This window comes from Vicugna pacos, chromosome 7 (genome assembly GCF_048564905.1).
Source record: "Vicugna pacos chromosome 7, VicPac4, whole genome shotgun sequence".
Classification (NCBI taxonomy): domain Eukaryota; kingdom Metazoa; phylum Chordata; class Mammalia; order Artiodactyla; family Camelidae; genus Vicugna; species Vicugna pacos.
Window position 1 is genome coordinate 66,346,494 of NC_132993.1, and position 24,167 is coordinate 66,370,660.

At 35.2% G+C, this 24,167-nt stretch overlaps 1 protein-coding gene across 8 annotated transcripts in view; it reads right to left on the reverse strand.

Annotated features, from left to right (window-relative positions):
- RUNDC3B (RUN domain containing 3B) overlaps positions 1-22,240 on the reverse strand; it is a 120,201-nt gene extending 97,961 nt beyond the window's left edge. For 3 of the 8 annotated variants that reach the window (XR_012074533.1, XR_012074532.1, XM_072965075.1), the window contains exons 1-2: positions 21,719-21,877; positions 2,057-2,172 (exon numbers count right to left, since the gene is read on the reverse strand). Coding sequence is in view for 4 of the 8 variants with exons in the window: in XM_072965075.1 (XP_072821176.1) it covers positions 2,057-2,172; positions 21,719-21,837 (235 nt within the window). In the remaining 4 variants the exon portion in view is untranslated. Of the gene's footprint in view, positions 1-2,056; positions 2,173-21,718 lie in introns of those variants that run through there. The other 5 variants (XM_072965076.1, XM_072965074.1, XM_072965072.1 and 2 more) reach the window with 4 other exon arrangements.
- Positions 22,241-24,167: the final 1,927 nt, after the last annotated feature.

Consider the following 24,167-nt stretch of genomic DNA (forward strand, 5'->3'; position numbering starts at 1 on the left):
TCTAAAAAAAACTGATGAACTAAAAGCCCTTTTCTTTCAAACATAAAAAGTAGCTGGAGAAAAGTAAATCTTATAAACCCAGGAATTTGCATATTTTAAAAGTGTACTTTTATCAAGAAAAACATTAGAAAAATTGTTAAATAAATTTTAAGTGAACACACTGTACTAGCAAAATAACTACATAACTTCTCTAAAAGTAAAAGCAATTCATTGCATATTAGAATACCAAAAAATGGAAAATACTATGTGAATGTTTCTAGACACTTGAATCTTTAATAAACTACCTGATTTTTGAAAGTTATAGATCATCTCATGAATCATACCTATACTAATAACAGTGACCATAATAGCTGACCTATAGGAATTTTTCTAAAAGCACATTATTATTAATTATTAATCTTACCTACCTTAAAAAATTCACATAAATCTCACTGAATCATCTTTCTTATGGGGTCTGTCATACTAGAGGAATTCTGATCTATAAACCAACTAGAGATTCTATTTTCAATGCAGTAGTTCACTGGCTTCTCAGGAGTAACATTCATGGTGAAGTAAGCCTATAGGTCTATGATCGATATTTTGCTGAGGAATGACTCAGAAGGTGGCAGATAGGTATGCAGGAGGGGTCCACTTATGTGGTAGTGAGTCTATCCCATCACTCAGCAAGGCTATATCAACATGGTCTAACTGTTTTAGTTGTTTACAACTGTTGTAGTTGTTCACATATTTTGTGAGTGAATTATATGCCAAATGGTATCCCACATCAAGGGAATTGAGGCCCTGTGATAAAACACTTGTGAACATTAAAATATATCAAGCTCTACCATATTACATGTGTTTTAAAGTGAAGTATTATTTATAAATGTATAAAATTTTAAAATATGATCACTACACAATATTGTAACCATGACAATATTTCAAAATACTTTTAGACCCTGTGTTTTCATAAAATTTATTCTCTTATGAAAGGTAACGTATTAATGGCAGAAAATTTAGAAAATACAGAACAGCAAAAATAAGAAAAATAAATAAACAACCCTTTTAAACACAGAATAACCAACTTTTAACAGAAAATTTTATGGATCCGATTTTAAACTGCTTAGGGCTGAAAGACTTCAAATTTTATTACCCTATTTAGTTTCAACTGTTTGTTGTAAGTCCACAGGATTGTTCAACTGATCTGAACAATTACAGTAAAACTTGATGCTTTCGGCATAGAAAAAACACAGGATAGAATTAACCTTCAGATTAAATTTGATTCTCATAAATTATATTACCAAAGCAGATTACTTATTTGAAACTACCATACCATAAAGATTGTAAAGATAATAAAAACTTAAGTTAAAACTTCTAATGACCAAGTTTCCTTCAGGAAAACTAGATAATGGAATTAATGTGACAAAGTTATTATTTATTATTACTAAGATTCCTACTACATAATATTTCTTGATATTCAGCAATATTTTACAGATAGATACTTTTAATTTTAAAATACTTTGTAATTCTGAGAGAACACAGCTCCTATCTTACTTTTAAATCTTAAAAGATTTGTTTCTGACATAAATATATTTACTGATTTATTTTTTAAAAAACCAAAGTACAGCATCTCCATTACACAGCTCTTTTTAACCTACTTATTGCTAAAAATTTTTCAAAGATTCTGAGTTTAATGAAGAAAAGATTAACCAAACAAATTTAACGCCTGGATGCTTCTTTGTAAATTTATTAAAATACCATCTAGTAATCTTTGGAAATAAGCTACCTTTTAACTTGAGCTTTTATTTTAATTTACATGTAGAAAGTGATTCTGCTTCTTACATGGAGCAATTAATATACTCAATATTTTTAATGCATCCTGGAAACGGGTATAAATCAAGAATAGAGATTCTTTACCAGGGACAAAAGTCAAAAGATTAGGCATTCTAAAATCAGTTTTATGTTTCTCAAGATGCTGCGTGGCTGCTGTATGTATGTACCAGATTGTATGGTTTTTAAAATTTCAAGCTTGTTAATAAGAGAGATGTTGGGAGAATAAATAATATATTAGCATTGTTACCTTTTAGCCGGTGACTTAGAATCTGCTCCAAAATAGCTGCAAAATTGTTAAATTCAGGAGAAGAATCATCAATGGTCTCAAAGCAGGACCGATCAATCAGGGTCTTCACAGAAAACCTATGGGAAAAAAAAAGATTACTGTTTTTAAAAAGACTTGATTCACTCACCTAAAATTGGAAAAACTGGAAGAAAGCAATTTGGGGAGGTGTTACAGACATACTTTATAAGATTATATATTCTGAAAACTCCATTTACTCAAATTCAGTCTGTAAATAGAAAATTTTAAAGAAATATCAGGCTTTTCACTTACATATTAATATCTGTTGACTACATTAAGTCTTAGGACTGGTTTACTGTCCACAGAGCCATTAAAAGCAGAATCAAAAAATGACCTAAATTATTAAGTACAAAGCCATAATACTACTAGAATGAGATTTGAACATCGCACCAAAATGCTTTTAAGAATTTTGGAGCACAAAATTGAATAAAATAGGATGTGAGTATTCATTAAGTGTGGATTCAAAGTTCTCATGAGCTAAAACAGGAAGAGTTACAATTCTGTAAAGTGTGCGATATTTTCTCTCTTATGAATGTCCTTTGTCCTTATTTCTGACTGCCAAAAATCTGCGTTTTCCAAAACTCAGCTCAAATGCTATGTCTTCAGTGAAGGACTATCCTCCTACATGTTCCTAGCACAAACTAGTACTTCGTTTGTATCTCCCTTAAGGATGATTACAACTTATCTTACTGTTACTATTTGTATTGTCTATCTCTATCTTATTAGAATATAAATTCCTCCAGGGCAGGAACATATCTTCTGAATGTTTACATTTTCCTCTGCACACAGGGCAATGCCATGAACAATGGACTCTGTAAGTACTTGTTGATTTATTTGTAAGACCGATTTGGTGGGAGTGGCAAAGAAAGATTTCAAGGCTAATGTCACAGCAAGACAAAAAAAGTTTGTCATTTTTTCAAATTGCAGTCTAGTTGACTTACAATGTTGTGTTAGTTTCTGGTGTACAGCATAATGATTCAGTTATACAGATATATATTCTTTTTCATACTCTTTTTCATTGAAGGTTGTAACAAGATACTGAATGTAGCTCTATGTACTATACATGAAGATTTTGTTGTTTCCCTATTTTATATATAGTACTTTCTAGCCGCTAGTCCCAAACTCTTAATTTAACTTCCCTTTGGCAACCGTGAGTTTGTTTTCTATGTCTGTATCTTTCTGTTCTGTAAATAAGTTCATTAGTTTATGACTTTTAACATGTATACACTCGTGTAACCGGGGTCAAAATCAGGATATAGAACAGTGCTGCTGCCCCCAGCAACTCCCTCATGCTGTCCCTCTATAGTCAGGCCACCCCTTTATACTCACAGCCCGCAAGGCCAATAGATGAGTGCCTGAGTAAAGACAGAATCACAAAGGTATGAAGAGAAGGGGTAACGATGTGGCTGTTAAATAATTAGAAATGTAAACTATGAGGGAGATAAAGGAGCACAAACTGTTCCTTAGGTTTTAGGCTTACTGGCAATGATTATTCAATCAGGGCCAAAGATACAGGAGACAAGTATAAAGAGAAATATAAAGAGATTTGTTTAGACGAGTGATATCTATCAATACTTACTATATTAGAACTGAGACATGTTTAAAATAGAGACAGTCCTCCCTTTGCACAGTCAAGCGGGACCATAAAAATGACCATGCAAGCTGAAACCATGCAGAGTGATCTTAACAATCAATGGAAAGAATTACAACTATTTTGTGCCATTTACAAATTTTTGTCAAAACATTAAAAACTCTGCCAGTTATAATTCATAAGAAAATGGAAAAAAAATCAAACATACTTATTTAGCAACACTGTAATTTAAAACATTAGCAATACTGAGAATTACAGTGTCTTTGTAAAAAAAACCTGTCAAGAGTGGTTTAAACAGTGCTTGCTTTCTTTTCTCATTATATAAGACAAAAATGCATGAGCAAGTTTTCTATGCCTTGGCAAATTGTCATATTCTAAATTTGGATCCATCTCCAACATTTTATCCTGTGTCCTTTCAAAGTGGTGAAAATCTCTGACAGGCTCTAGAACGTGAAGTGATTTGCCAGCATCACTTCCTCTGGGACACCTTCATCCTTTCTGTCACAACCACTTTGGTCATTTATATCAATATGTTCACCTTCAGTAAGTTCTTCTGGCAGAATATCTCAACTCTCTTGAACAGCACCAGTGTCAACATCTCCACAATCAACTATTTCTTCTAGGATTCCACTTTTGTTTCATTCCAATTTCACTTTCAGCATTACCACTTTCTGTTTCTTTGCCACAGTTTTGTCTCTGTTGGCCAATTTACTCTTTCAATCATGCATTTTTGTAAAACAACACGTCGGTTTACAACTCAGAGACAAGGAAGCAACACGACTACAGGTTTTGATTTCTGTGTAACAGACGCATAGTGACCAATGCTAGACAGACTTTGAAAGAAGTGGTATGACTGGTCACTAATCATGATGTGCATCTGTTATTTACACAGTGGTCCATGGACTAAAGAGCTAGCAGCAAAGTTTTAGTTCATGCAGTTACTCACAGAATACAGTCATAGTCAAATTATAACTGTGTTGTTGTGGGACCAGTATTAACTACATTGTGGTAACTAAAATTAGTGCATATTGGAACTTTGCAAAGTGAGGAATGCCATACTGATTAATTTTAAACAGAATAAACCCATCACATGTTAGTATAAATATTTTTATTAAAACTATATTTTCCAAAACAAAAAGTGGCAATAGCATTATTTTGCATCTGTGCAAATATCTTTAATGTTGTGTTCAACAGAAAATAACTAGATTCTCATACCTGTTTCTGCACTCAATATCTAATATCACACACCATGCAGCCTCTGGAAAACGCTACTGTACATTTTTTTTTAATGGGAGCAAAAAAGCAAATAATATCTTAAACTTGTTAAAAAAAATAATTTTGACATTTCAGACCTCAAAAAGGGTCTGAGCACAAGAGCACAAAAGGAACCACTACTCTAAGGCATTCTTTGTATGTAATGAAATTAACAGTGCAACTAGAATGGTACTACTTATACATCATTGAGAAAAGTTACTCAAATAATTTTTCATCTTCTTTGGTTCAGATGAATAACTCTAGGAAAGGCTGAGATAGATTAATGTTCAGCTACGTAGTATTATCTACAACAGCAACTGGAGTTCCATGGAAGTCATTATGTAAAGAGAGAGAGGAAAAAAAGAACACATAAGACGTAACACTGATGAATTTGGTCTCTTATATCTTACAGTCAAGATAGATAAATACTAGATGTAATACATGAGTAAATGAATAGAAATAAAAAGAAGGTAAACCAAAACCAGATTAAAGAGGGACTTGAAAACTCATTGTTGTTTCATATATCCTTGTCATCGACAATACACAAGAAAAGTGCTGCCAATCTTCAGCAAACTTTTCATAAAAATAGATAAGTATAATGTTCTTATTCAGTAAGAGAATGAACTGGGAAGTGCTCCTCAAATGAATAAACAAAAACCATACACACAGTCATCACCTCCACCTTTGACCTAAACAGAAGGAAACTTTCAAACGTTTGAATGTTTCTCTCTAATCTTTAATAGATAGAAGGGAATAGGAAATCTGACTCTGCAATCATATGCAAGGTAAATGAGTAATCTATCCCTTTAAAAGATTAGGACAGTAATGCACATTGGTGAAAGCAACTGAAAATTATATTTAAATATAAAAATAGTAAGTGCTTATTTCATCAAAAAGAGCTAGATTAGAACTCAATTTCCACCTGTAATATAGTCTAATAAGATTTTAGTCACTACTGTCCTCCAGGAATAATACAACATTACCTATTCTACTTTGCAAATGGGAAGAAAAAGCCATGGAGAGTAACAAATATTTTTGTAGCATCAAGAACCATATGCGATCAATCAGTAGTTGATAAAAAATTTTTTGTCTCATGTTATCAGTCAACTGTCTCCTATGGAAGACACTATTTGCATGATGAAAGCCTAAAATGGTGAATCTCAGAGCACTGTTACGACTTTTACTTTTAGTAAGATTACTTAGTTTCTTACTAAAAACTAAAACAAAAGCAAAGCACAAATATCCCAAAACATATCATTAGACACAATTTCTGTTATTTCCAAGCATGAAGCTATTTTAAGGGCGAGAAGCATTTAAAATAATTTCTATTATAATAAGATTAGTAATGAAGAAAAATGATTTTTCCCAGCATTGCTTCATCATTTATAGCCTGCTTTCCTCCTATCAACACAAAACAAAACTTCAGAAAGCAAATTAGTTCCTTGGAATCTATGTTTTACTTCTAGCTAGCCAACTCCTCCCACTCAACATTACTTCTCTAGAATCACGTGGCTAGCTCCATTATGCCAGAATAATGAGACTCTTTTCCTCCATAACACATAAGACATGCTATGAAAACCAAACCTGTAAAAAGAATTTCAATATATCTGAAAAATATCACACAGATGCTGAGCTATTTCCTGATAATGACATTAATATTAGTCATCTATTTCCTAAAGAGGACTGATTTTAAAATAATGCAATGACAATTTGATGAATGTCTAAAAATATCAAATCAAGTCTAAGTAACAGCTTTTACATAAGAATTAAAAAGTCAAGTCAAAAATTTACATAAAAGGGTCTTTTAATTATGTGAGGTTTTTCAAATGTCTCTGTCTTAAAAGATTCTCTTTCCCACCTTCAATTTTCTAAAGGACTCAAATTTCCAAAGAGAAGTTCTGTTCGGTTAGAATTAAGAAAGAATGATTGCAACTAAAACCTTCATACTTAAGAAAGCAGGAACTACCTCTTTTCCTTTGGCAACATACCAAGAAAGACGAGATGGTTACCAAAACTATATTTTAAAAAATCCTCATTATATCCATTAAATTAATTCCTTCCATAGTTCATAGGTTGGTAATATAATTGTAACTAGAAAGAATTAAGAAGCAAAAAATGTGACAACAAAATAAAAAATAAGATTACTTTGTTACATATCTACACTCTTTATTGGAAAGAAACTATTTTAAAAATGGAAATACACTTTAATATTTAAGGCCTTGCATTAGTAATATACACATATGTATTCATATATATACAGTGCAATCAAGTAGAAAAGAAATGTATTCCCATATCTTTATAACAAGCTTATATAATGTTAACCATGTACCAAATATACTTCACCAAAAAATTAATTTCACAAAAGATTTCATCTATACTGTTATGTCCCTTTACATGGAATTATACCTGAAGATAACTACAGTACATAAAAGTAACAATAAACATCACATTTCAAGGGTTCAGAAAAGTTATAATCCTTCAGAAGAGTGATATTTTTAAATAGAAGGTGAGTGTCCAAATTATGAGAATTCTTTCCACTATTTCATACCAAATTTACGAGATTTCTTATATTATCATTGTTAGTACTCTTTACCAAAGGGGTAGGGGTAACTATACTCTGCCATTAATACCCACCATCAATAATCAACAAGGAGACACTGCCGAGAGATGTGATACAATCCCCTTTCAAATGAAATGTAAAATGTATCTACAGATGAAAATGAGGACAGTATCCAGGTATCTGTTGATTGGAAGGGCTATTTCTTTTGTTACATTTTACATCAGAAACTCCCAAAATCTTTTTGAATTAGCAATTTCCCTTATTTTTTCAAGTTTTACACAAGTTAAGAATTCCCAGCCATTATGTACACTTTCTCTTTTATTTTTTCTATAATTTAAACTCTTCTATAAGGAGAAAAAAATATATGCACGTAGCAAGAGTCTGTAGACTACTGTCCGCAGGCCAAATCCAAACACTTGCCTGATTCTATAAATAAACTTTTATTGGAACACAGGAAAAAAAGTTCTATCTTCTCTGGAATATGTGCCCTGAAACTCAAAAGACTCTTCTACCACAGTGTTCATCATTTTTTTTTAAATTTTGCTCAATGTAAAAATTAAAAGGAAATAGGTAGAAGTATATTTTAAAATATTTTTCCCACCTGTATCATCAAAATTTCTTTTAAAAGAGAATTGTTAATCTAGGCACCTTAAGGCTGAGCTACTATATTATTAACATCTTTTATTACTATATAAACAGACAGATAACAGCAGATTGCACAACATAAAAATTAACATTGACACACTATCTTAAAAAAAGGAAAGAAAATTTTTAAAAATTATCTAAAATTGGAAAGTTACCAAACCAAGAAAATGTCCCATCTTAAAATAACTCATTTGATTTATTATATGAAAGAACTCCCAATTCGGATGATGTTAATAAGGAACACTTTAACTGTACACTTAGGTCACATATACCTTTGGAGTCCAATTGTTCTTTATTCGATGACAAATAAAAACATGAAGGAATATATCTTATCATAGGGAAGCTATCTAGTAAACTAGGTATCAGCAGTATAGCAATAGGCAGAACAGGGGCTCTGATATCTAACAGCCCTGGATTCACACGAGGCTCTGCTATTATCCATTCCTTGTCAAGACCCTTCACTTCTGTGAACCACACTGTCCTCAGCAATCAATTATCTAATTATCGTGAAGATTAAAGGAGATAGCATACATAAAGTATTTAACACAGAGTTGACTTATTCAAAAATTACTAAACGTTAGCACACATTCCCTTTCCAGTAGACCAGTGTTCTCACAGAGTACAACTAGAAAAACTGGGGGGAGAGGAGGAGTACAGATATCGTATGTTTGAAGGCTGCAGAGAGTTGCTGAAACAATGAGAATTAGAAAAGCTAAGACTCCAGAAAAGGGGGAAGCTCAAAAAAGCTGACTGCTTTTCTTTTACCCAGGAGTATCTGCCAATTTTGAGTGCTGGCAGAGTCTGCACCTACAAAAAGCTGTTAGTGGGGAACAGATAAACTAGGAAAGCTTTTGAAGAAGACTTGTGAAGGCCTCAAACACAGTACGACTTTCTCTCCATCAGGAAACTAAAACCCTAATCTTGAAAAACAGAATAAAGCATTTTGTAGTTTCAGAACACAAAATAATAGTTCAGGACTATCAAAGAAAGGGTGCTGGAAAAGAGATAAAACCTAGGTAGAAAATCCTGAAAGGCCAGGGCAAACTAAAACCTGACCAAGACTTAACAGCGCTAAGTCCAGCCTGGATTCAGCATAATCCCTGACTGGATGAAGGTGATCAGTCACCACACAACCTTCCACAGGAAGATAACATTAGTAAGGGAAAGAGAGCACTATTCCGTACTATTAGTCATGGGCACTAGTATGCTCTTGGCCATGTTTTCCTCAAATTGGGTGGTATATTCCATCTATATGCTCCATGGTGGTCTCTTTCTACTATATGTTAAGTTCTAATGAATACTCTGGATACATAATGATGGACAAAAGGGTAAGTGTAAAAATACTGAAAGAACAACAGAAGTGCTAAAGAAAAATTTTAATACATACTTCAGGCATTCAATTAAAAAATTCTAGACATGCCAAAAGATAACACTGTATGACAAAAAGATAGAAGGAGAGAGAAAACAGACAATAAAAACAGATGTAAAGATGATCCAATATTCTAGATCACTGATAAGAATTTTAAAATAAGTATGATTAATATGTTCTTGAGAATAGAGGAAAAGATGAATACAGATGAAAACGTAGGTATTTTTATCAGAGGATTAGAGTCTTTAAAAAAAGAATCAAATAGAAATTCTAGAACTATCTGAAATTGAAAACTCATTTGATGGGGTAAACAACAGATGAGACACAACAGAAGACACGATTAACGAATGGAAAAAGAAGTCAATATAAAATACATAATGTAAAGCACAGAGAGGAAATGAGAATAGAAAATACAGGAAAGAACATGAGTCAAGTGGGGCCTGGTAACATTTAACACACATATAATTGCAACGTAAGAAGATAACAGCCAAAAGGTTTCCAAAACTGATGGAAGAACAATGGAAAGCAAAAATACAAATGTATATTGCCTGAATATCAAGTATAAAATATAGTAACAAAATAATCTTGCAGAATTTAAAATGTATGTAGATTTTAAAAGTATGTCTTAGGATGAGGGGGGATAAATGGTTCTAACATTATTAGAGAAGTTGTAAAAGTTAAAATTGCATTAAATCGTAATAAATCAAGGGTAAGTGCCATAAGGATAGAAATCAATATATCAACAGTTGACCCTTGAACAACACAGGTTTGAACTGCGGAAGTCCACTTATAAATGGATTTTTTTCCCCATAGATAAATACTACAGTACTGTACAATCCAAGGATGTAGAATTGCAGATATGGAGGGCGGACTGCAAAGTTACGCATGGATTTCTGATTTGTGGAAGGTCAGCGCTCCTAACTTGTACATTGTTCAAGAGTCAACTGTATAGAAGAAGAAAAAGGATATATGACCAACAAGCTCATAGAAAGAAAAACTATAAGGAATAAATGAAATAATAAAAAATACTGATACATAAGAAAATAAGATAAGAGAAAAAGTGAACATAAAACAAATAGTAAAATAGTAGCCATACACCCAAATGTAATAACATGAAATATAAATGGGCTAAATACTCTAAATAAAAAACTAGATAAAATGCAAAATCCAATTCTATCCTGCCTAAAGAAACACTTTAAATTAAAGGACACAGAAATACTAAAAGTTAAGAATGATGAAAGCTGGAGAAGGTGTGGAGGAAAAGGAACCCTGCTGGTGGGAATGTAGTTTGGTGCAGCCACTATGGAAAACAGTATGGAAATTCCTTATAAGACTAAAAATGGACTTACCATATGATCTAGCAATCCCACTCCTGGGGATATATCCAGAGGAAACTCCAATTCAAAAAGATACATGCACTCCAGTATTCATAGCAGCACTATTTACATGTATGGAAGCAACCTAAACGTATGCTGATGGCTGATTTCATAAAGAAGATGTGGTATGTAAATACAACAGAATACTACTCAGCCATGAAAAAGAATGAAATCATGCCATTTGCAGCAACATGGATGTACCTAGAGATTATCATACTAAGTAGAGTAAGTCAGAGAAAGACAAATACCATATGATATCACTTACATGTGAAATCTTAAAAAAATGACACAAATGAATTTATTTACAAAACAGAAACAGACTCACAGACATAGAAAAAAAACTTATCATTATCAAAGGGGAAAGTGGGGGATAAATTAGTAGGAGTTTCGGATTAGCAGATACAAACTACTATATACAGAATAGATAAACAAGGTCCTACAGTATAGCACAGGGAATTATATTCAGTAGCTTGTAAAAACCTATAATGAAAAAGAATATGAAAAAATACATATATATATATATATGTATAAGTGAATCACTATGCCATACACCAGAAACTAATACAATGTTGTAAATCAACTATACTTCAATAAAAAAGAATAATAACATTCCCAAAAAAAAGAATGGTAAAAGATACATCATGTAAATGTTAACTAAAAAACTGTTTTCACTATGTTAATAGCAGAAAAAATAGACTTTAGAAGGTAAGAACAGTATTAGAGGTAAAGAAGGACTTTTCATGATAACAAAGGAATCAAACCACTAGGAAGAGATCACAATTCTTAATCTGCACACAGCTAGTAACAGAGCAACAAAATATTTATAGCAAAAAAAAGGCATAACTAAAAGGAGAAACCGACAAACCTATACTCACAGAGGTAGATTTTAACACATCTCTATCAACATCAGACTAAGCATACAAAAAACTAGGAAGGATACAGAAGATATGAACACAACATACTAGATATAATTGGCATATATAGAGCATGTAATCAACAATGACAGAATACAGTAGTCCCTTGATATCTGTGGGGAATTGGTTCCAAGACCCCTGAGGAATACCAAAATCCACGGATGCTCAAGTCCCTTACACTGGCCTTCCATATCGGTAGATGTAGAACCAGTGGATAAAGAGGGATGACTGTTTATATTCTTCTCAAGTGCACACAGAATATTTATCAGAATTAACCATATGGTGCATCATAAAGCAAGCATAAATAAAAAATCAGAACTAAAATCTTTTCAAGTATTTTCTGCACAGTGGAATTAAGTTAGAAATCAATAACTCAAAACAGAAAATCCTCAGCTGAGTTAAAAATAACCCATGAGTCAAAGAAGAAATCCCAACATAAATTGGAAAACATTTTAAAGTAATAAATAATGAAGATACAAATTTTAAATCTTGTTTACTATCCCAAAGTAATGTCAAAGAAGGGAATCTGCAGTCTTAAAACGCATACGTTAGAAAGAAGGCTGAAAAACAATTATCTAAATTCTCATCTCAAGAAACTAGAAAAAGAATAGGAACTTTAAAAAAGTGAAGGAGAGAAACAATAAAGACCAGAAGAGAAATCAACGAATTAAGAAACAAATGTAAAACAGAGAAAATTAACAAAGTCAAAGGTTGGTTCTCTGAAAATATTAATAAAATTTACACATTCTTAGCAAGGAAAAAATGGGAAAAACAGAGATTAGCAGTATCAGGAGAGAAAAATAGAAAATAACTACAGATTTTTAAGCAACAAAAAGATATTAAGAGGGTATTAAGGTGGGGGAGGGTATAGCTCAAGTGGTAGAGTGTGTGCTTAGCATGCTCGAGGTCCAGACTTCAATCCCCAGTACCTCCTCTAAAAATAAAAAAACCTAATTGCCTTGTCCCTGCCAAAATATAATAATTAAATAATGCAATAATAAATAAATAAAAATATTTTTAAAAGAGGATATTAAGATATAAAACAGATAAACAACAAGGATCTACTGTACAGCACAGGGAACTATATTCAATTTCTCATAATAAGCTATAATGGAAAAGAACCTGAAGAAAAAATATATACATACAACTAAATTGCTTTGCTGTACACCTGAAACTAACATTGTAAATAAACTACACTTCAATAAAAAATTAAATTAAAGAAGACTATATTTAGAAAAATTTAAGTTTAAATTTAATAACATATGAAATGGGTGTATTCCTTGAAGAACTTGCTAAAACTGATACAAGAAGAAACAGGAAATCTTAATTTTTCAGTATCTATTATATAAATCGCATCTGTTACTAAAAGACTTTCCACAAAGACAATTTGCAGTTCAGATTTCTTCCCTGGTGAATTATTCCAAAAGTTAAGAAAGAAATAATATTAATCGTATATAAATTCTTCTACAGAACAGAATAAGAGAATTTTTCCCAACTTGTTTCATAAGGTCAGATAATCTTTTTTTTTTTAAGGTCAGATAATCTTAGTGACACATTTAGACAAGGACACTATAATAAGGAACAGTTACAGACAAATAACTCCCATGAACAAACATGTAAAAATTCCAAATAAAATATTAACTCACTAAAGGCAAAAATATGTAAAAAAAGATAATACAGCACAACTAAGTTTTTTTTAAATTCCAGAGTAGTTTAGAATTAAAAAGTCAATTAATGTAATTCACTACATAAAAAGAAAAAAGAGAAATCATATGTTTACCTTGACAGAAAAAGTATTTGATAACATAGTACTCAGTATCTACTTATGATAAAAATTCTCAGCAATCTAGAAGTAGAAGGGCATTAAGAAAAACCTAAGGGAAACATCCTACTTAATGGTAAAATTGTTAACGTTTTCTGCAATACTGTGGTCCTAGCCAGTGCAGTAAGACAGGAAAGAAAAGGCATAAAGTTTGAAAAGGGAAGAAATAAAACAAGCAGAAGACATGAGTATATATTGAGAATGACCAAAAAAAAAAAAAAACCCAAAAGCCTGCAAAATAGCTGTTGGAATTAGTAAGCAAATCTGGTAAAACTATTAGATTACAAGATCAATATTTTTAAATGTCAATTTTATGTCTATATATTAGCAAAAAAGAAAGAAAATGAAAAAATGTGTTATTTATTATAATAATACAGGAACAATATCAAATATTGAAGAACAAACCTAAGAAGAGATGTCTATCTATATATTCAAAACTACAAAAAATCTTTGAGAAAAATTTCACAACAGTTAAATACAAGAAGGGACATATTATATTCATGGATTGCATGTCTTAATACTGTAGAGATGGCAGCTTTCCCAAAACTGATTTATACATTAAGTACAATCTTAATAAAAATTACAGCAAAAATTTTAATGGAAATTGATGAGCCGATTCTAAAATCTAGTTTGCAAAGGCCAAGAATAGCCAAGACAATCTTGAACAATAAAAGTACAGAACTTGTATTACCAAATGTATTATAAAGTTATAGTTATCAAGCCAATATGGTTTAGCTCAAGGACAAATAGGCTAATGGAATGGAAGAGAGAGTCCAGAAGCAGACACACAAATGATCCAGTCACCCATGAGAACACATGGTCTTTTTAATAAATGAAACATTGAATAAATGATACTATTTAATAAATGAAAATCAAACTGATTTCCCTAAGGAAAATATTTAACCTTGACTCCTATATTTCACAGCATAAACAAAAATAAACTACAAGTGTATTGTTGATATAGATGTAAAAAAAGCACAATAAAGCTTTTAGAAGAAAACAGAAGAATATTTTCATCACTTTGCATTAGTCCAATTTCTTAAGCACGTCACAATAAGCACTAACCATGAAGGAAGTGTGTGGACTACTTTACGATTACAAACTTCTGCTCACCAAAACACACTTTACAGAGAATGAAAAATCAAGCCACCAAATGGGAAAAGATATCTGCATCACATATATGGAGCAAAAAAAAAAAACCTGCATAAGATGTACAAAGAACTAAACATCAAAGAAACAAAAATTCAGACATCCCAGTTGATAAATGACTTGAAGTGGCACTTTACAAAAGAGCATCTCCAAATGGCCAAAAGACTTACGGGAAAATGCTTAACTTAAACAGACATCAGAGAAATGTAAGCTATGTAAATCCGCCATCAAACATACAGAAGAGGTAAAGTGAAGACAGAAACATTTCAAGTGCTAGTGAGGAGGTAGAGCAACTGGAACTCTTACACAGTTGACCCTTGAGCAACACGGGTTTGAACTGCACAGGTCCACTTACACTTAGATTTTTTTCACTAAATACAGTACTACTGATCAGCAGTTGCTTGAATCTTAGGATGCAGAACCACAGATACAGAGGGCCCACTGTAAAGTTATATGCAGACCTTCAATTGCACTGAGGGTCAGCACCCCTAATCCCTATATTGTTCAAGGGTCAACTGTACATTGCTCACTAGTATGCAGCCTGGGACAATGCCTTTGGGAAACTGCTGTATCCACTGAAGCTGAAAAGATGTGTGCCATGACCCAGAAACTCAACTCCTGGGTATATGCCTGACAGAAATATGCATATACATCCACCAAAATACACAGTCATGAATATTCAAACAGTAATAGATAAAAAATGAAAACAACTCAAATATTCAATGGGCAGAATGGATAAACTGTGGTATATTCATAAAATGGAAGAAGATACTGCAAAGAAAATTAACAAACTACAGCTATGTGCAACAAAAAGGATGAATCTCACAAACATAATGTTGAGCAAAAGAAGATAAATGGAAAAACGTACATATTGTATTATTCCATTCATTTCAAATTCAGAAAGAGGCAAAAACTAAACCACAGTGTTGGAAGCTAAGAGAATGGTTACCCTTAGTAGGGGGTAGTAAATGAAAGAAGACGAAGAAGAGCTTTCTGAGGATTTGGTTAATTTTTTATTATTATTATTATTATTATTATCATCATCATCATCATCATCATCATCATCATCATCATCATCATCATCATCATCATCATATTCCCAGAACTTCTTTATCTTAAAACTGGCAGTCTGTACCTTCTGACCACCTTCATCCTTTTGCTAACCTTCCATCCCCTGCCTCTGGCAACCACCAATCTATTCTCTGTATCTATGAGCTTATTTTTTGCTTATTTTTTGTTTTAAAATTCCACATATAAGTGAGATCATTTGATATTTGTCTTTCTCTGTCCGATTGATTTCACTTAGCATAATGCTGTCAGGTCTATACACGTTGTGGCAAGATTTCCTTATTTTTTATGGCTGAAAAATACTCCATTGTGTATATATTCTACATTTTCTTTATCCATTCATCAATTGATGGTCACTTAGGTTGTTTCCATGTCTTGACTATTGCAAATAATGCTGCAATGAACATGGGGATACAGATATCTTTTTGAGACAGTGATCTCATTTATTTTGGGTAATGTTCTTTTTCTTGACCTGGGTGATAGTTACAATGCCATGACCTCTTTGCAAAAAGAATTCACCATACACTCATGTTGTGTGCACTTTTCTATATGCATATTATAAGTCAATAGAAATTTCTATGAAAAATGGAAGCAAAGTGTAGCTACAAATAAGGCTAAACACACTACTATGATGTTCTACATATGTTTTAGAGGTTGGCCACAGATTTAATACTAAGATTTCTAACAGCTGTATGAGAAAAAGAGAAATTGTCAGTTATACATTCATTTGTGTGTAGCAGATATAAATAAATCAACTGCCTAGAGATACAATTCTTGGCACTAAAATATTTCTCATAAAAATCTTCACAAAAGGAAGACGCTTTTTGATATAATAAACAACATTCTTGACAACAACTTCAAGAAGATGCTCTGTGATTGCTTCTTATGCTGACCCTCAATCTAGGCTGATGGACTCTTAATGCATCATAAGGCAAAAGAAACAAGATAGGAGAATGCAGAGAACTGCAGTCTCTACATACCCAGCTGCTCTCTGGTGATCTGGGCTGTCCCAGAGATATATTTTATAATCCTGTAAGACTGAACACAATAGTGGATAAGCTTCACATATTCCTTCCAGAATACTGTATCTCTCAACTGCATTCTGACATTTACCATTCAGCAGTGAAGTTAAGACAATACCCTCTAGTAAATTGGTAGAGGACAGCTATTATCTATGTCACTTGAATAGGAACCCAGTTTAGCTAGGGGAAGAGACAGTGCCCTGAGAATGCTGAGAAGCCTACCTTCGACTAGTAACTGAAAAGATCATCATCCTACCTCTATTGTGAACACCTACTATTAGGGCTCCAAGGTAGAGGACAGCTATTATCTATGTCACTTGAATAGGAACCCAGTTTAGCTAGGGGAAGAGACAGTGCCCTGAGAATGCTGAGAAGCCTACCTCCGACTAGTAACTGAAAAGATCATCATCCTACCTCCATTGTGAACACCTACTATTAGGGCTCCAAGAATCTTTAGAAATGGTAACTGAACCTTCTCCAAAGCAATACAGTATAAGCAAGCAATTGATCAAAGCCCCAAGCCAAAGTTCTACTATGTATATAGCATAACTAAAAGAGCTTTAGCCAAAAATATAATCACCATAGGCAAGGTATGAACAGTCTTATAAGGCATTCTCAACAAGTAGTAACAAGAAAAATAAGTCAGTGAATTCAAAGCTATTCAGAGGATTATATCATCAATAATATTTGGTAACATCTCACACATCTGTATTTCATTCACCTAATTCAAGCATAGGAATAGATAATTTTTTTTACGATTATTCAGCAACCAGAATATTAAGAAGTTTGGCATGCTAAAGCTCACTCACTTAACTCAGGCCTCTTGGTAACTTTATTTTTAAACATAGGATAAATTTATTTATCTGCTTTCCTAGTTCACAACCAATTATAATAAGCAAGTCAGGATGAGAAACACAAAGTAAAGAGCTGATAGAAACAAGCAGAGTTTTAAGAAGTAACAGCTAGCTTAGTAGGAAGAGAAAGCAACTGCAAAAGCAGACCAAGAACTCCAAACACACACTCCTCTGGGGCCATGTAGCAAACAGTTCTGTGTACCTGAGGAGTAGCCAAGGGCAGCCACTGCACAGGGCATATTCACAGAAACAGATCCAGAGCAAAGTCATCATTAAGGATTATATTATAGTGTGCAGAGTCTTTTTAAAATAAGGTAGGAAAATGTATAATCCCTTTAAAAAAGCAATTCATTCAAAATGTTTAAAGTTATTGTTACTGCAGTTTAAATATGAACATTTAAATTACAAGCTTCAGTTATATGGAAGACTACACTTCACAGTAACTGATCTGTACAACACTGCAGTTTTAAGCTTAACTCAAACATTAGATACATGGAAAACATGAGCACCTCATTCTCCAAGTATACTGAAAAAATGCAGTGCTACTATTATTTGAAATAACATTCAAGCTAGGAAACAGTATCTTGACCTAGAAAACTAAGAACAATTATGTACATGTTATTAAAAGCACTTTGATTTGAAAATCATCATTTGTCTCCACTGTGCTTAGCTCCTCATACCCTCTCCTTAAATCTCTCCTAAATTCTTCCCATCCACAGGACAGGAAAATTATGACTCTGTGTGGGGAGTTTCTCTAAGGTATTAGTTTAAAAGTTTAACAAATTTTTTTAATGTTTATGCATATATGTTTAAATGTATATTTAAAAAAAATTTTAAAGCTAATGTTAATCCATAGAAAAAGAATTTATATTTTAATTCTCCTTGTCAACTAAAACCAAAGGAGTATGTGAGCTTCTCAATAACCTATGAAGCTTATAATTGATAGAAAAAAATGAGTAATACCTGATTTTCTACAGATGAAAAATGCAAGTTAAAAAAATACTGGAGGACTTCAACAATTTAATTTTTCTAAATGGTAGAGAATATGCAGGGAAAACACTAGTTGGTACACAGAACCAAAATCAGGCTATCAATATTTTGGAGTCAAGAGTGGACTATTTAGAGACCTCGAATGACCTAGTTCTTTCCACCACAATCTGTGAAAAATACGATGAAACAGTACTTATTTGCTGAGATATGTACCATCCAAGTGTTTTTAGTCTACAATATATAAATGTTCACTTAAAAAAAAACTGATGAAACAACTGCATACACAAATCACAACAAACCTAAATTCAGTGCCTGACTATCCTAGCTAACCAAGTAACTCACTTTCAAAGTTCAAACTATAACAATATTGTTCTTGTATATGGCGTTTTAAACCTAAAGAATTATGTAGTTACGTAAAAAGGTTTTAAGCCTAAACTGAGAGTATGCCTAAATGGTTGAAGGGGTAATGAAAAGCATGACTGTCTAAGTATTAACAGATATACTAGAATGATAGTCAGGAGTAGGGGGAGTTTGTTTTGGTTTGGTTTTCTATACTGTTCCATTTTTTTCAGAGTATCAGTAGAGAATCACAATATGGAAGGCACAGTTCACAACGTGTTTGTTTACAGAGAAAAATGCATGTGCCTCACCTAGCTACCATTAAACATATGTCTACCATTACCCTGCTCCTATCTGGAGAAATTCAAAACCAAACATGAATCCATTCTGCTTGAAGGCTATTATTAGTTTTAGGACTGTCATTGAAGGTTACCAATGGTCTAGTCCAAGATTATTTTACAGATGAGAAAACTGGAAAACAGGAAGGTAGCATGGTTTGTTAAAAGACACAAGATTAATGACAAAGTAAACTTAGAACTAAATTATAATTCTACTAAACCTGCTTCTTCCCATCTTATCAAACCATGTCTGATCTGCTTATATAAAAAGTAAAAAATAAATTCATTAAACAGACATGGGTCAGATACCCAGGGTTTGGTAACTCTGAAAAGGAAAAGTGACAGAAATGCACAAATACTGATTTGTTCATTTTGCAGAATTTGAGGCAGGGATACTTAAATCACCCAAATGGCCTACAATTACTTTTACCCAAAAAGTAAAAGCCTTTTAGACAAAGCCTATCAATTAGATCCTATTACTAGACATGGACAATAATTTATACACATCATCAACTATTTGGACATGAAGAATAGCCTTAGTAATATTCATCCACATAAATAAATACATAAGTTGAAATCTAAGCCAGAAATTGAAATTTATTTTAGCTGCAACACTAAATTTACGTGTATATTGTAACTAAAGACAGCACTTACACTCACTTCACAATAGAAAATAATTAGGCATAAAAAAAGAAAAAATACAGCTAGCCCAGACAACTGTCCACACAAATCAGTGTGATGTGACTGAAATTTCTTAAACATAACTTAAAATGTAATTTAAATTAGGTTGAGATACAATTCCCTTTCTTCTCCTGAAATTTCTGATGCCATGACAAAAATGGAGATGCAAAAGGAACAGTACTCTCCACTGAATTTAATCATTCAATAAATATTTACGAAGCGTCAGATGCCTTAAGTAAGAAATAAGCAGACAAGGTCGCTGCCCTGTGAAGTTTAACACTTATGGGGCTTTTATGAAATGCATCACCCCAAAAAGTACTGTGTATGTTGGAGCCTGCTTGAGAATATCTGCTTTAAAAAAGGAATTATTTTTAATATATGTAAAATAAAGTTAAGAAAATCAGCCTTGTTTATTATTTACCTAACTTAAAAAAAAGATTTGCCTATATGTAAAAAAATTTCATACAACCTATCTTCCTCAAAAGGTTGCATCCTAGAGATCACAAATGATAAATTAAACAGATTCCATATTAACATCTCACTGTTTATAACTCAAAGTGCCAAAAGAATCAGTGAGGCAGGTCTTCCTGCTAGGGGCAAACATCTGTGATGGTTCAAGTTAAAAAATAAACCAAGTCACTCAAAGTTACTGAATCTAAGTCCCAGTATAAATATTTATATTCCATTTAAGATGCTAGACACATTTTCACACACGAAAAAGAAAAAAAACATATAAATCGCACAGGAGGAAAAGGGTTCATTATTCCCTGACTCTTAGAGGATTTTCGATGGCTGATTATGAGAGGGTTAATGGAACAAAGTAATTCTACAACTTGATGGTTCAAGGAAATTTCTGAGAAATGTATGCTTAGGACTTTAATTTTTTTTAATACCCAGAAATGAGATTTAAATACAATGTCAGCATGTTACAAGTCAGCTATTTCTGAATACTAGGTTGACTGAATGTAATTATTCCTTTTATGTCTCTATATTTTCTAAAGTAAGGGAACACTACAATTATTATTAGAAAACATGTACGGAAAGGCAGACCTTGAAATCAATTACTGACTAGGCAACCTCCACAGTCCCACTCTTGATATCAACAGCAGAAACAGCACTAGTATACAACACACACACACACACACACACACACACACACACACACACGGCTGGCATCTACTAGGCACTCAATATTTGCGGCACGAAATGACAATATAGATGTAAATAAGCCAAAACGGAAACAAAATGCAGTCCAATTTTGCATCAACACTGTAAACAATCACAGTAACGATTACTTTACTAAAAGCTGGCTGACAGCTTAACGTGCACCAAATGAAAGAGCTCTTCCTCCCTGTCCTCTTTTACTCAGACACTAGATTGCACATTCAAAACAAATCCTCCCCCGGCCCCGCCCCAAGCCCTACCCTCAGCTGCTCCCAGTACTGAAACTGACGGAAAGTCCTGGGCCTTGGCTGTACCCAGACCTGCCCCTCTCAGGACACTCCCGGCCGCCAACACGCCCGGCGCGGCAGGGGCTGGGGCTATAGCGGGCGCCCCTGGAGCTCGCCCCAGCCCTCCGCCCGCGGCGCCGGCCGCCCCCTCCCCTCTCCGCCAGCGGCGAGCCGCGCCGTACCTGCACACCGTGATCAGGTTCCTCCTCTCCACCGCGGCGTTGCGGGCGCTCAAGCTCTTCTTGCTGCCGCCGCCCCCGCCGCGGCTCCCGCCCAGGCCCCCCAGGCTCCGGGAGGCCATGGCGGGCTGACCCCCGCGCCCCTTTTGTCTCGTGTCGACCCCGCCCGCCCCTCCACACCTGCTTCCCTGGGCTCTTGGTTGGCGTGCGACTGTAGGGGCGCAGGAGGGTCGTAGAGAAGGAGCGTGGACGGAGAGAGGGTGTGGAAAACGACGGGGAACTCGCACCCGGAGACTGACGGCCGGCGCTCGGCACCGGAGCTCCACACTCACACACACTCACGCGCACAAACGCACGTACCACCCCCGCCCTCGCGCGCGCCGCCAGCTGCCAGGAGGCGCGTGCGGGTCGGCGTCCGCCGCTCCCCTAACTCCCCGCGGACCTCGGCGGCCACGCGCACGCGCGCGCGTGCCCGCCGGCCCCGCACGCCCAACCACCGCACTCGGCAGCCACTCGCGCCCCGGCCGCGGCACGAGCCTCTAGCGCGCAGTCCCGCCCTCCCTTGCACCTATGGGGCCGACGCCGCCCCACCTGGAGCCAATCTCGGTCCGCGAGGGGCGGGGCTGGCTGAGCGGAATTTTAAAGCAATGCGCTAGAGCCCCGCCCCGGCGCGTGGGCAGCTGTCAAGATGCCGGGCTCGCGCTCGCAGCCCGCGTGTCGCAGGCAGTCGGCACGCAGCTGAGCACCGCCGCAGCTGGCCTGTGGGAGGCGGGGCTCAGGAGTGCCCTGGGAGGATTGCTGACACTTGCCCGGAGCCCAGCTCACGGATGGGGTCTCTGGCTCAAACGGCTGACCCTATTCCTGGAAGCCAACTCCCAAGTGGCATCCATAGCGACAACGCCAAGCAAGCAGCAGCGCCGACTCCCGCATCAGACCCAGGGCCTGACTCCCAGGAAGGGAGCGGGGTTCCTTTTGTCCTAACGCCCTCCCCGGGCCTGACAGACAGCAACGAATAGCCCAAAGAGGGAAACTGTCCGCAGAATCTCTCTCTTGGGGCGTCTGGTGGTGGGATTCTTGACCCTCGACGCCACGTCGCTCCTGCCCTACCCCCAGCACGGCCTGCAGCCGGGACTGACCGCCCCTATAAGAATGAGCGCGGTGCGAGGGTACACTTGCTCCTTGCGCCCTTCTTCCGTCCTGGGCAGTGACCGCCAGAATTGAGGGTGGGACGGCGGTGAGCCTTTGGGAGGTAGGGCCTTGGCCCGGTAGTGCTGCTCCCTGAGAGAGACAGGGAGTGCACCCTCGTCGCGCGTGTTCGGAACCTAGCGCCTGCCTTCCAGAGGTTCTTCACCCCTCCGTCTTTACCAGCGGGGAGGTCCTGGGGTGGGCCTGCGTTCTCCGGCGCTCACCTAGGTTTCCCGTACACCTCTCTGCAGCAATGCCCAGAATTTAGAGTGATATCCTTACTGACTGCCAGTCCTACGGGGCCTAGCATGGTGCTGTGAAAAGAACAGGTTCTCAATAAATGTTTATTAAATTTAACTAGAAGTCACATTTGACGTGATTTTACTCTAATTTTACAGTTCTGGGGGCTCCAAAATCCATTAAACTTCCACCTCTGATTTTAAAGTTTCTGTCAAAGAATGTACATTATACAAAGTACTATGGGAGATACTGTTAGTCTATGTTGAACGCTTTTAAAACACACAGAATTTTGTGTATTGAAGCTACAGATTACTAATTTCTGAGGTTGTAAAAAAAAACTTAAAACTTTAAAATCATTAGAGTTCACAGGAACTATATTCAGTATCTTGTAATGGCCTATAATAAGAAAGAATATGAAAAGGACTATGTATGTATAATTGAATCACTATGCTGTACACCAGAAATTAACACATTGTAAATCAGCTATACTTTTTTAAATAAAAATGCTTGTAGGAAAAAAAATTGTCTTAACTAATTTACTACAATATTCACACATTAAAATTATTTAAAAAAAACAATTTTGAAGACTTTAAACATTATCTTTCACCTAAATAAAAGCTGGAGGGCTTTTCTGGTGAATACGTTTGTTGCCAAACATTGCTTGTCTACTCTGTAGTACCATAGAGGCTTGCAAGTAGGTTTTACCCTATTCAAATTGAAATTGTTGTTGTTTAAACACAGATTAAAAGTGCATCGAGGAAAAAAGTGGAAAGCCATCAGTTATCAAGAAAATTCCATGCTGCTTTGTCCTGCAGAAGAGAGAAAACACACGTCTGAAATGCTTATCAAGGAGTCAAAACTCAGTGTCGTTATTCTCAAAATAATGCAACTTTCAAGTACATTTTCATGTCATTTGTACTATGAATTTATATTTATGATTGAAGACTTAGTAAAACTCCATTTTAGATGATTAGGTAATAATGTTATTTTTCAAATGCTACTTTCATGGGGATTCAATTAACACTGG